The sequence below is a fragment of the Sinocyclocheilus anshuiensis genome, unplaced genomic scaffold (assembly GCF_001515605.1).
Source record: "Sinocyclocheilus anshuiensis isolate Anshui unplaced genomic scaffold, SAMN03320099.WGS_v1.1 scaffold952, whole genome shotgun sequence".
Taxonomy (NCBI): domain Eukaryota; kingdom Metazoa; phylum Chordata; class Actinopteri; order Cypriniformes; family Cyprinidae; genus Sinocyclocheilus; species Sinocyclocheilus anshuiensis.
Window position 1 is genome coordinate 558,458 of NW_015552656.1, and position 13,141 is coordinate 571,598.

The following is a 13,141-nucleotide window of genomic DNA, read 5'->3' on the forward strand; positions in this document are numbered from 1 at the left end:
GGTCACAGCTATATTTGAGAGGGTACAAACTGCATAGTCTTTGCATAAAATGTGCAATTTGAAATTCTCAGAACAAAATAGGGAATCATTAAAGGAATAGTCCACAAAAAAGACATCACAAAGACATTAACTGATGGACTGGAGTGGTGTGGAATATTGTGATGTTTTTATCAGCTGTTTGGACTCTCATTCTGACGGCACCCATTCACTGCAGAGCATCCATTGGTGAGCAAGTTTCGTTTCTCCAAATCTGATGAAGAAAAAAAGCTCATCTATATCTTAAATGGCCTGAGAGTGAGTAAATTTTAAGCTAATTTTCATTTTTGGGTGGCAAAATGAAAATCAAATGGTCTGAGAGATCAGGTGCATCATGTTCAAACAATGATAACTGTCGACCTCAGAAGGTCAAACTACACATGAGCTGTTTTATTCTCCACTCATTTATTCATATGAGTTTTGCCATTTTTGAAACAAAAATTTGGGACACCGTCTAACTATAGTTTGTCTAAAACATCTTCATAGAAAGTGGCATGAAATATTAATCACACAGGAAAAAGTATAACGCACAGGAACTCCTTTGATTTTAAACAAATGTTCTGTCCAATAAAGTACTCATGAAATAAGAAAAAACATATATGATATAATATATTAGCGATTTTTAATACAATAATTTTACATTGACAGTTTTACAATTAGTTGCTGCTGCTTTAGACCAGTGATTTAGACAATGCTCCTGTGGTTTATACCATTCTTGAAACTAGAGCATTTGCAAAAACAGGAAACAGCGTTTGCTGTTAAACAGGTAACAAAAAACTAGGAGAGGAAACTACATAAGTGGTTTTAAACATTCAAAAATACATTTCTGCATGTGGTAAACTACTGTAGCACGACTAACTTAACTCCATCTCAAACAGGCCAGAACACCAGATGTTTTGTTAATGTGCCTTCATTTGCTTGATGGCTTATTTTTAAGTCTCTAATAACAGTCTTGACTGTTTAAATGCTTAATTGCATGCTGCTTGTAGAGCCCTGCCATTACAACGACAAGGGGGAAAAATCTGTTATTGTTGAGACTACAGAAATGTTAAACGGTCTTCGCGTTTAAAAAAGAGACTGTCTTTGGATGAATAGTGGGAGGCCACAGCTGAGGCCAGAGCTGTAATTATGGTATATGATAAGGTCACTCTTTGAGACCAATAATGATCGCATGTGGTCTGTTTGAGGCTTCGATTTAGAAAAATTACAGCTAATGTTAGTAATGTGGTTTATTTACTCTTTAAAAAATGATCATAAGACAAACAGAACAAGCAATGTGAAAAAGTCGAAAAATATACCCAAGGCGATACATTGCACAAACAAACAAAAAATAAATTTCTAGGACATCACTTAAAAATTCCTTTGAACGGGACCAAAATGCCCTGCAACCTGCCTTCATACTAATACTCACAGGAAGTCTTGCCTACACTCTAAAACTTCTTGATGATTCTGGTCAGTACATCTTATTTTGGGTTCAAAATACTGAATCTGATGTTATCATATTCATTGCTAAAGACGTGTAGGTTGTTTTCTTTAGAAACAAATGTTTCTTCATCAACGCTTCCCCATTTAGCCATCAAACACTGGGTTAAGAAAATTCCCCACAGAGCTGTGATCGCTATCATCCAAAAGACGTCTGTAAGAAGAGCGTCTGCAACAAACAAACAAATCATAAGGCCACTGACAATTAGCAATAATCACGAAAATGAACACTCTCTCTGTTATACCCTAGTATTTCATTTAACGTTAAAGGGTCACAAACTCATTATAATTTTTACCCCAAAATTAAAGACAAATATCTATTTTAAATAGTACTGTCAAACGATTAATCGCAATTAATCGCATCCAAAATAAAAGCTTTTGTTTACATAATATTATGTGTGTGTACTGTGTATATTTATTATGTATATATAAATTCACTCACGTATATATTTAAGAAAAATATGTTACGTTTATATATTAAATATATTTATATATGATATAAATTATATGAATATAAATATATACATGTAAATATTTTCAAAATATATCCTGTATGTGTGTGTATTTATATATACATAATAAATATACACAGTACACACACATAATATTATGTAAACAAAAACTTTTATTTTGGATGCGATTAATCGCGATTAATCGTTTGACAGTACTACTTTTAAAGTCATACATTTTTTGCATTTTTTAAAAATGCAATAGTCCTAAAACAGACTATCTTTGTAATTTATATGATCAACTTTGTGAGATTCACCATAAGATACTTTGGAAAGGAAAAAAAGGAAGGAAACTACAAATAACTTGACTCACCGCATTTTGAAGTAGTACGCACCAACAAGTAAAATTAGTACAATGACAATAAAGCCAATTACGATGGCAGCAACACTTCCTAGAAAGGAATAAGAAAAAGATATAGTTTGATGAATCATACATGACATATACAGAAGTCAGTCATGAAAGCTATTTCAGGTATATTACTAGTAAAATTACTTGCTTGTATGCAATACAAAATATCATATATACAGTATACTGAAAAGGCAAATCAAACTGCAGCTGAGTGAAAAAGTTTTTCTTTTCACATACAGTGGCCCAAAAATGTATAAGACATGCTTAAAGATGTCAACAGCATTAACAAAATATCAAACAAGGTGTAATTAATTTTGAAGAAAAGATAACACAAACATTTCAGCTCACAAAAAGTTCACAAAAAGAAATCTGTCGGATTTGAAATGATAAAACAATTGATATAGGCTAGTGTTCAAAATGAAGACAAAATTATTGTTCCACTTTGTGGTTGCCACATGCTAGTGAATTATGTCCATGTGATTCTCTACACCTGTGGTTCCTCACGTGTGTGAACTTGAGGAGAAATTACTTCACACATCCACTGAAAATCACTGGCACTGCAACACCATTTAACTAAACTAAGCAAAAATTAGTTCTGAGAAAAGCTCTAACATATTGTTTGCAGATGACAGTTGTTATTCAGTGCTAAGACATTCAGACATGTCCAGATGGCACTATCACTTTCGGGCATAGCTTTTCCGGTAAGTTCTCATTCAAATTCTAATACATCCCAGACAGTGACACTTAGCTGTCATTGAACATAAGTCATCAACGCAGTACAAAGTGCAAACATCATAGATGCTTATGAAAAAGGTGAGGAACAATTTAACCTTTACAGGAAAAGGCTAGTGAACTGTTAATGGTTCAATCACTCAGTTACTGTATTAAATATTAACTTCAGACACTCCTAAAGTGTTTGGGAATCAGTGCTTTGGATGTGTACAAAATAACAAATCCAGTTGTTGAAAACACTAACCTGTTGTAACCCATCTCTGACCTTGATCGAAACCCAAGAACTTTGCATTTGACAATACAGTTTTATTACAGGCTTAACAAATAACAGGGTTGTACTTTTATGATTTTCAGCTAATGAATTTCATGCTAGACATTTCATCCTAAATCTATTTTAGGGACGCATTTCAGCTTAAAGCTATGTAGGGCTGCACGATTAATCGCATGCGATTGTCATGCGCATCTCGTCAGTAAAGCCGGTTCTGTTATTAGTAGTAAATCGCCATCACCTGCGTTCAGATGGAGCGGCATTTAATACACAGAGCCGTAGATCACTGACAAGCTACGCGATATCGTGTTCATAATTGCAGATGAATCGCCTTCGATTATGAACACGATATTGCGTAGCTTGTCAGTGATCTACGGCTCTGTGTATTAAATGCCGCTCCATCTGAAAGCAGGTGATGGCGATTTACTACTAATCACAGAACCGGATTTACTGACAAGATGCGCATGACATTATCGTGCAGCCCTAAAGCTATGCTTTGGAAAATACTGAAGTGGTTAACCTCAATAAAATAGGTTGTATAAAGTGGCCAAATTTACCAGAACTGACCCTACATAGGCAACAATATATAAAGCCTCATTAGGAAATAAAATACATACACCTTGACCTACTTGAGCTCTGGAGCAGAAGGTCAAATAACAATCAAAAGGTTATGCTTATTTAACCTATATATAAACAGGCCAACAGTCGCATTAAACACACTGTATTAAAATATAATATTCTTTGAAATAAAATGAAATATTTACACACATTTCCAAAAAAAGAGAGAATGCACTCATACCTGAGCTCAGGGCCTCTGGGTCCTTCTTTTCTTGGTCAACAGAATCTGGGGGTTTGGTTGTTACTGGTTTTGTGGTTGTTGCTGCAACTGTTGTTGTTGTTGTTGCTGCTGCTGCTGTTGTTCTTGTTGTTGCTGCTGTTTTTGTTGGTGATGTTAACACTTTAGAAGTAGTGGGCACCGTTTTAGTCGTAGAGATGATCGTTGTAGTTGTGCTTTTGGCAGTAGTAATAACAACCGGTTTTGTGCTTCCCAGAGTTGTCTTCTCTGAGGTACGGCTCTCTGAGGAGGATGTTTTCAGAGTTTCAGTCACCAAACCCGACGTGACTGTGGTCGACGCGTTGGCTGCGCTGGTGGGCTCCGTCGCTGGAGAGGTAGCGTTATAGTCAGAGGTTGTATTTGATGTTGTCTGGGCAGGTGTGGAGCTGTTCCTAGTGCTCATGCTCACATTTTGTGGGGACTCAGTTGCTGTTTCATTTGTATTGTGGATCGTGGAGACAGATTCAGTCGTTGGTTGTGTCTGAGTGGAATCTGCTGATGTTGTGTGCGTTACATCTGAGGTAAATGTAGTCGCAACTGTAGTAGCTGGTGTTGCAGTGCTCTCTGTGCTGCCTCCAAATATAATCCAACCTGTCACACACACAAAAACAAGCCACAAGAAGTCTATATTAACTCGCGCACAATATATTGATAGGCTAGTGAATGCATTTTTGAACTAGTGTTAACAAAACACACCTGCGGCATAAAACTGAAGCTGTTTCTTAAAACAGGAAACGCTTTTGTAAAGTACCTTAATGTTTTGTAGTTACACGTTAGTTCATTCATTTGTAGCTTTTACCTTTATTACGCTTTACAAACACTAAAGTAACACGTATTCATGAGTTACACATACTGTACATGGTCGTCAAAGGATTTTAGTCGCACAAGAGTTTTGAATTAATTGTTAGTGTACTTTTTAATATTACACATTATTTACACGTCACATATAAATATAACTACAACTGCAGAAGCAGTGTAATTTAAATGTAAAGGCCTATTAAACAATTTGGATGGATATGAGCAGGTTTATTGTTCATAACATAAATAATAAGCAGCTATAACAGAAAATACATAGGCCTGAATTTGTCTAAGAACCATTTTTAACATACCTGCTAATATCACCAGCGTTGAAAAGTGCATCTTCATTTTCCTTCCTCTTTCTGCTTGTAGAATAATAAGCAGCTATAACAGAAAATACATAGGCTTGAATTTGTGTCTAAGAACCATTTTTAACATACCTGCTAATATCACCAGCGTTGAAAAGTGCATCTTCATTTTCCTTCCTCTTTCTGCTTGTAGCGACTGTTGAACAGTTTCTCTATCGCACTGTAACACATGTGAGCGACGAGAAGGAAATTCACACGCGCAGGTCGAGAGCACGCCTCCGGTCCACTGTGACCTCATAATAAGATGAGCTAATACAGAGACGGCAAATATGCTTTCTAGGCAGATTGTGTTATTAAAATAAACAAATGTTGGCAGGGGACTAAATATAAACATTAACGAAGTATATAATATGTAAACGTAAGAGACTATGTGTAAAGGGTGTTATGACTAAAACTAACCACTAGGTGGAAGCAAATCTAAGGTAATGCACCGCTTTCTAGGCAGATTGTGTTATTAAAATAAACAAATATTGGCAGGGGACTAAATATAAACATTAACGAAGTATAATATGTAAACGTAAGAGACTATGTGTAAAGGGTGTTATGACTAAAACTAACCACTAGGTGGAAGCAAATCTAAGGTAATGCACCGAAGTGAGAATTCAGAGAAACATTCTGTTAAAGGGATAGTTCACCCAAAAATGAAAATTTGATGTTTATCTGCTTACCCCCAGGGCATCCCAGATGTAGGTGACTTTGTTTCTTCAGTAGAACACAAACGAAGATTTTTAAGTCAAACCGTTGCAGTCAGTCAGCCTTATAATGGAAGTGAATGGGAATCACGGCTTCGAGAGTAAAAAAAAAAAACATACACAAACAAAACCCAATTAAACCCTGCGGCTCGTGACGATACATTGATGTGTAAAGACACAAAACGATTATTAGAGGTAAAAAATGATATAAATACTGTTCGGTTTCTCGCACAAACCGATCGTTTCGTGTCTTAGGACATCAATGTGTCGTCACGAGCCGCAGGGTTTAATCTGGATTTGTCTGCGCATGTTTTTTTTACTCTCATAGATTTTGTTACCAGTGCCATGCATTATATGACTGACAGACAGCAACGGTTAAAGTTAAAAATCATCATATGTGTTCTACTGAAGAAACAAAGTCACCTACATCTTGGATGCCCTGGGGTAAGCAGATAAACATCACATTTTCATTTTTGGGTGAACTATCCCTTTAACAGAATGAATTGTATTAATACGAAGATCTGAAATGACAGGTGGAAAACAAAATCATGGATAAATACAACAGAGAGGCAGAAAAATTACAGCCTATTTGTGTAGTAGGCTAATTTCAGAGTAAATTATCATAGTTCTTAAATGGAAATGTTTTTTTTCTCTCTCAATAAAGCCTAACATTAGACTAGCCTATATCATTGAAACTGTCATAAGAATGTTAAAGGTGTCGGATATTAATATCAATCACTGGGTATAATTATAACATTGTGATTATTGTTAATTGTCAGGATTAGGCACAATTGCAGGCTAAAACGAGATGCGGTCTTCTTGTCGTACCATCATTACATATGCTGAGACTACTTAGTCAGGTTTATCGTCATTCCAAACCACATTCCATGATGATCTGTCAAAATGTGTCACAATATGTGTAGAGAGTCATATAGGTGGAGCACAGTAAGAACAAAGGCCGTGTTGACTTTGTTTTGCAACTCACAAATGCATTATGAACATAATTGTACAAAACAGCAAGAAAGTAACCTGCTGAAAGACCAGCATGAGGTGGTTTGCTGGTATAAGTTGGAAAATATGTTTCTTCTGCTCTTGGCCTTCAGCTTAATCAGTTTAGCGCCGGTTGGCTAGGCTGGGTAACCAGATAAACTATCTTAGACAAGCCAGGAACAACAAACCAACTTAGACTGGTTTAAGCCAGTATTTTGGGCAGGGAAAGAAGTGCATTTAGGCTATTCTGTCAACAGATAAGTCGTTAACTGTGGTGAAACAGGAAGGAATAATAGAACAGTCTAAACGGAAAGCAGTACCTTCTTTCATGCTTTAGAGGCGTGTTCAGGGAACGGCTGTAGTTTCAGAGTGACTGTTACTGTATGTCAGGATGTCATTTCAAACATGCTTTCGTGGTTTCGAGTGCACATTTCCGTCTCCAAAATGATGCAACAACCTGTACAGAAAATGACCGTGCTAGAACATTCAGAATGCTACACTTAAAGCATTCTAGAGCAGTCTTATTTTTCTCAGCAGTCTCATTACTCTAATCATTTTTTATTAATATTTGGAATTAGTTTGAGCTTGTTGTGTTTTTGTCCCCCCCCCCTTAAATATGTCTATATAGTTTTTATATAATTAATATATATTAGTGCTGTCAAACGATTAATCGCGATTAATCGCATCCAAAATAAAAGTTTTTGTTTACATAATATATGTGTGTGTACTGTGTATATTTACAATGTATATAAATACACACACACATCGTTTGACAGCACTAATTATTAACACATTGAATTAAATGTGATAAATAAAGACTGAAATAGTATTTTCTTGTATAAACATTCTGCAATAATCTTTTAATAATAGTTTTATTTGCTACTTTGATTTTTATGCTACATCAAGTTTAACTAAATGATAATGAGACAATGATTTAAATAAATTATAATGAGTCATATCACTAAACTTTTTAGATAACAGAAATTCAGAAGACTAAAAGAAAAGGGATTTAAAAAAAGATCAAAGAGATTAAAAATAACCCAAAGAACCCAACCTAACAGTTATTTCAATTGGTTGTTTAAACTTAACTAATATAATATCTATATAGTATTTTTTCCCCTTTCCTTTTCATTTCCTTTTTATTATTAAAAATGTACAAAATGTTCAAAACAATAACATATCATAATAATTAAAACTATAGTTTCCCTCAAATTAAAAATAAAGGTTCTATGTGTTAAAATAAATGACATAAATGAGAAAGTGAAATCAACAATAAAAGGAAAAAAAATCACAAAAATATGGAGGACCAAATTACTCAAAATCAAATAATTAAATAAATGTTGAAATATGTAAATAAATTGTTAAATACATAATTAAATACATATTTAAATAATTAAATACATAAATGCATTATAAATAAATAAATAAATCATTCATTTATTCATTCATTTATTTCCTTCACATTTCATTTTCAGGATTACGGTTGTCAGCACGTAACCCTGAAAATAAAATTAAATAAAAATACAAAAACAAATAAATAAATAAATGATTGAAAGAATGAATGGATATTTATTTATTTATGCATTTGTGTATTTAGTTATTTAATTATGTATTTAACGATTTATTTATATATTTCAGCATTTATTTAATGATTTAATTTTGAATAATTTGGCCCTCCATACACAAATATATATTGGGTCTTGTTTATTTTAAAAAGTTGAGTAGAAGAAAAAAAAAACACCATATAAAAACAGTAGGCTATATAAAATGAAATTGAAAGCATATTCCAATTAAACTTTCAAATAGTACTTTATGAACAAATGATCACCATCAGCACCAGAGTCTCTCCTGAATCTTTCGTGCCGCGCGTGATGTAACACTCAGTGGGCGGGGCTCCACAGGTGCGCCTAGGACAGGTTGTCGAAACCTGGAGCGGTTTTGATGTTGACAAGCGCAGACAGTCACGTGACGTTCAACAATAGCCAGATTTTACGGGATCCTCCCACGAGAAGTTTCTGCCGCCCAGCTACTTTTTAAACAACCGGAAACAAATCCATCCATTGCCAGCAAGGCTATTTTTGTGACCCGAATCCATCATCATGCGAACTCCAGGGATTTTTATTTTTGGGATGGTGCTCGCGCCTTGCGGCTGGATCCTGGAGCTGACCAGCACCGTGGCACCAGCCTGGCGCACGATCAACAACATCCCGGGGGAACCCAGCGACGTGGTCATCCAGCAAGGATTATGGGACATCTGCAGGACTTTCACATCGTCCCGGGATATTCTGTGCAACCAGCAGGACACGCGGTACTTCAGCGCCCAGATCATCCAGATCGCCAGAGGTCTGATGCTGTCGTCGCTCATTCTCAATGTCATTGCCATCGGCGTGGCATCAGTTGGAGTGCGATGCTGGACTGAGAAACCGCTCTGGACGGTCGCTGGGGTCGGAGGTCTCCTCATCTTCATCTCAGGGGTCCTCACCATCATCCCAGTGGCGTGGTACACTCACACCTTGACCTCCATCTTCTCCGCATCCACCGATGTTCGTGTGGGATACTGCCTGGTGCTGGGCTTCATCGGCGGGATCATGGAGGTCCTCGGTGGGCTGGTGATGTCCATCGGTTTGTGCTGGCGCTGCAGCGGTCAGAAGCGCGATCCCTCTCCACCGCGCAGAGACACGGTGCCCAGCGTCAGCAGCGGCAGCAGCGTCCCGTATTACTCCAAACAAAGCGAGATGGACTTCGCACGGGCCAAGAGACAACAGGACAGCAGACCAGCGACTAGCACTGCTTATGAAGCACGACCTTACGACACAGATTTGTGAAAGAACGCACTTTTGATCTTGTGAACAAACTGCACGCAAGAAACCTTACGAAAATCACCATGATAACCGTCGCTTACCGCGTAAAAACCGCGATTGTCGATCAGATGAAATCAGCTAGTTTCTCTTTTTAATGGCCGTTCTGTTTAGTGGTTATCCCTATTAGATTTATTAAGACATTTTTAACCTCTTAACTGTCACCTGTCCCCTCAGAGGAAGCCTAAGTTTACTTCACTATATTACAATTAAATCCTAATCATGACAAACTATAGCCTATATCGTTGGAAAAGTCTCCGAAATAGATATTTTACCAGTTTTTTGTTACAAATTATGTAGGAACGGTAATAGATTAATTTATGACAAGAGTGCTCCTCAAAAATCTACATCATGACAGGAGTTTTGACCTTTGTCACCAAAAGTATTTTTTTTTTCTTATCATCATCATAAATTAGATATCAATTGAAAGCGTAAAACCTCAAAATTCATCATGTGAAAACCATTTTAACCATTCTGACATTGCTTTACCAAGGAAAGCCATATTAAAAATGCATTCATTCATAAATTATAAGCTTGGATAGTGCACTTTCACACCCATATTCAAAAATGGGGGTGACAGTTAAGAGGTTAATGTAAAATATTTTGGAAAATATGTATTTTGTACACTGTAAATCTTAATTTGTTAACTTAGAAAGACTTGTTGCTTCAGAAAATAAGTTTACTTAGTATATTAAAGTTTTCATAAATTGGGTTTTTGAGCAACTTTTTTTTTCTGAGACAATAAGTTTGCAAGATTTTATTTTTTCCAGGTAGACTAACCTTAACATTGAAATTTACAATGTAAGTGCCTTATATTTTACAATGAAGTAATAGAGTCACTGTAAAATTTACAGTGAAAACCGTAAAAGGATGTGGCCTAAATTTGATATAGTTGTTTACACATATTTTTATTGCAAGTCATGTGTTTTAAGTTACATTTTAGGATGTTTAGTTAAACATTATGTTAAACATTATTTTAGTGTGTGTGTGTGTGTAGGCCTACTGTCTGTATGTTTTTATCAGCCGTGGTTCACGGAAAGGCTATTTTGATGAACTGTAATTCATCATGTGACCTACTGTTTTACCACCTGTATTATCATGGATGTTATCGGTCATGTCAGCTACAGTATTTTAGCGGAAACGATGGATACCATCATAATTATTGTAGCTGGTAAGGTTTTGAAGTTCTATTGAAGAGCACTAGTTTGGTTTTGTACATTGCACTTTATATTGTGAGGCCCTCATCATTGCAGCGGCAGTAGGCCTACCTTCGATGTCTTTTTGTAGTACACTTAAAAATAAAGGTGCTTCACGATGCCATATATGAACCTTTTTGTCTAAATGGTTCCATAGAGAACCTTTAACATCTGAAGTCTGAACATCTGTTTCACAAAGGTTCTTTGTGGCGAGGAAGGTTCTTTAGATTATAAAAAGGTAAGAAGGAGACGGTTCTTTAAAGAACCTATGACTGAATTGTTCTTTGTGGAACCAAAAATGGTTCTTCTATGGCATCGCTTGAAGAACCTTTTGAAGCACCTTTATTTTTAAGAGTGTAGCCTACAAATGTGTAAATATGTATCTTATCAGGAACCTCTCGAGTTTGTACAGTTATACCAAGTACAAAACGCAAATACATTCTTCTGAAGGAAGCTAATCTTTGCACAACCGCTGCTCACAGAATAGGCTTTGAATGTTTGCAGAAATGTCTGTCACTGGTGTTTACGATAGACAGAACGATATGCAGAATATCTCTGTGGAAGTTTTTGTGAATGGTAATGTCATAATTGACGTCCACCCATCGAATTTAGGGCAAATGATCGAAGGCTGTTGATTTTTCTGTATGTTTATTACTGTGATAGATGAACAATATCCTCATATGTTTACCTGCATTAATATAATAAAAGATACGTTTACAAACTGTTCATTTTGTCTTTATTTATGAACCTATATTCTATAATATTTGAATGTACAATAAGTAATATAGTAACTTATCAGCATGATAACTTTTATTATTATTATAACATCTATAACTACTGACCATGTGTTGGCTTTCAGCATAATGTAAACTGTAAAGCAGTTGCGAAACAAACCAAAAACATGAAAAAAATGAAACCGCAAAAATGTATATTGTAACATTATTTGGCCCAATTATCAACTAAATGAATGAACTGTATGAATGAAATGAAAAGGCATATGTGTGTGAAACATTTTATTTGAAGACAATTTTGGAATAGGTGATTGAAACCAACATAGACAACTTGCTATTAAACAAAAGTTTATGAAGATGAACTTTTGACCTGAAACCTCATTGTTTCTCCAACTTTGAGACAACTTGCCCCAGTCTCTTCTATTTATCCCCTAGCCCTGCATAATGGTGTTCCAGGTTCAGCTGAAACATGGCATGCATCGAAAACCAGTTTTGTCTGTGTTTGAACCAAACATTCAACACCACGCCCTTCAGATGCTAATCATACGGAACCACCTCCTCCAAGTGTCAGTATGTTTCTTCTTAAGCACCAGACACACTCGACTCGCTTCAGAAGCGGACAGCAGCTCAACCCTTAGCCATGCGGACTCCGGGGATCCTGATATTCGGCATGGTCCTGGCCCCCTGCGGATGGATCCTGGACCTGACCAGCACGGTCGCGCCCAACTGGCGCACCATCCACAACCTGGCAAACGAGCCTACCGATCTGGTGGTGGAACAGGGAATCTGGGACATCTGCAGAACCTCCACAACATCTAGATCCCAACTGTGCAGCCAGCAAGGCAACGACCAAATTTATTTTAACAGCCAGATCATTCCGATCGCGAAAGGAATGATGGTCGCGTCGTTGATTGTGACAGTGCTCGGCCTTGCGGTGGCAACACCTGGAGTCAGATGCTGGAAGGACAGACCCAGATGGATACTGGCTTCTTTGGGTGGCCTCCTTATCTTCTGCTCCGGGGCCCTGACCATCATTCCCATTGCGTGGTACACTCATATCCTCACCAGCATCAATTCCACCTCCGTCAAAAGAGATCCAACCAAAACGGATGACATTCGCGTTGGCTACTGCATAATTTTGGGCTACATCGGAGGCATCATGGAGGTCCTTGGGGGTTTTGTGATGTTCCTCGGGATTTGCTCCTGCTGCGGTGGACGCAACCGCGGAGAAAAGTCTCGAACCTACACGACACAACGGCCGGCAACGGACAGACCGACGCCTCTGCCGAGGGTCAAC

The 13,141-nt window shown here is 36.9% G+C and overlaps 2 protein-coding genes and 1 pseudogene across 3 annotated transcripts; 2 read left to right on the top strand and 1 right to left on the bottom strand.

Annotated features, from left to right (window-relative positions):
• Nucleotides 1-642: 642 nt before the first annotated feature.
• On the bottom strand, nt 643-5,559 carry LOC107667274 (prostate androgen-regulated mucin-like protein 1 homolog). 2 transcript variants are annotated; one of them, XM_016458909.1, is made up of 4 exons: nt 5,450-5,559; nt 4,176-4,802; nt 2,341-2,419; nt 643-1,687 (listed from the first exon to the last, which is right to left on the bottom strand). In XM_016458909.1, the coding sequence occupies exons 1-4, from the start codon at nt 5,484-5,486 to the stop codon at nt 1,606-1,608; spliced, it is 825 nt and encodes a 274-aa protein (XP_016314395.1). In that variant the 5' UTR covers nt 5,487-5,559; the 3' UTR covers nt 643-1,605. The 2 variants fall into 2 exon arrangements, with proteins under 2 accessions (XP_016314395.1, XP_016314394.1); XM_016458908.1 differs by lacking the exon at nt 5,450-5,559 and adding an exon at nt 5,321-5,375.
• LOC107667275 (claudin-23-like) overlaps nt 3,009-13,141 on the top strand; it is a 10,497-nt pseudogene continuing 364 nt past the window's right edge.
• LOC107667276 (claudin-23-like) lies at nt 9,077-10,056 on the top strand. Its single transcript, XM_016458910.1, has one exon. The coding sequence runs from the start codon at nt 9,159-9,161 to the stop codon at nt 9,882-9,884; it is 726 nt and encodes a 241-aa protein (XP_016314396.1). The 5' UTR covers nt 9,077-9,158; the 3' UTR covers nt 9,885-10,056.

Coding starts and splice junctions, on each gene's coding strand:
- LOC107667276 (XM_016458910.1), top strand. CDS start 9,159: ATGCGAACTCCAGGGATTTTTATTTTTGGGATGGTGCTCGCGCCTTGC.
- LOC107667274 (XM_016458909.1), bottom strand. CDS start 5,486: ATGAAGATGCACTTTTCAACGCTGGTGATATTAGCAG. Junction 4,803..5,449: donor AACGCTGGTGATATTAGCAG/GTATGTTAAAAA, acceptor TGTGTGTGACAG/GTTGGATTATATTTGGAGGC. Junction 1,688..2,340: donor GCGTACTACTTCAAAATGCG/GTGAGTCAAGTT, acceptor TGTTTGTTGCAG/ACGCTCTTCTTACAGACGTC.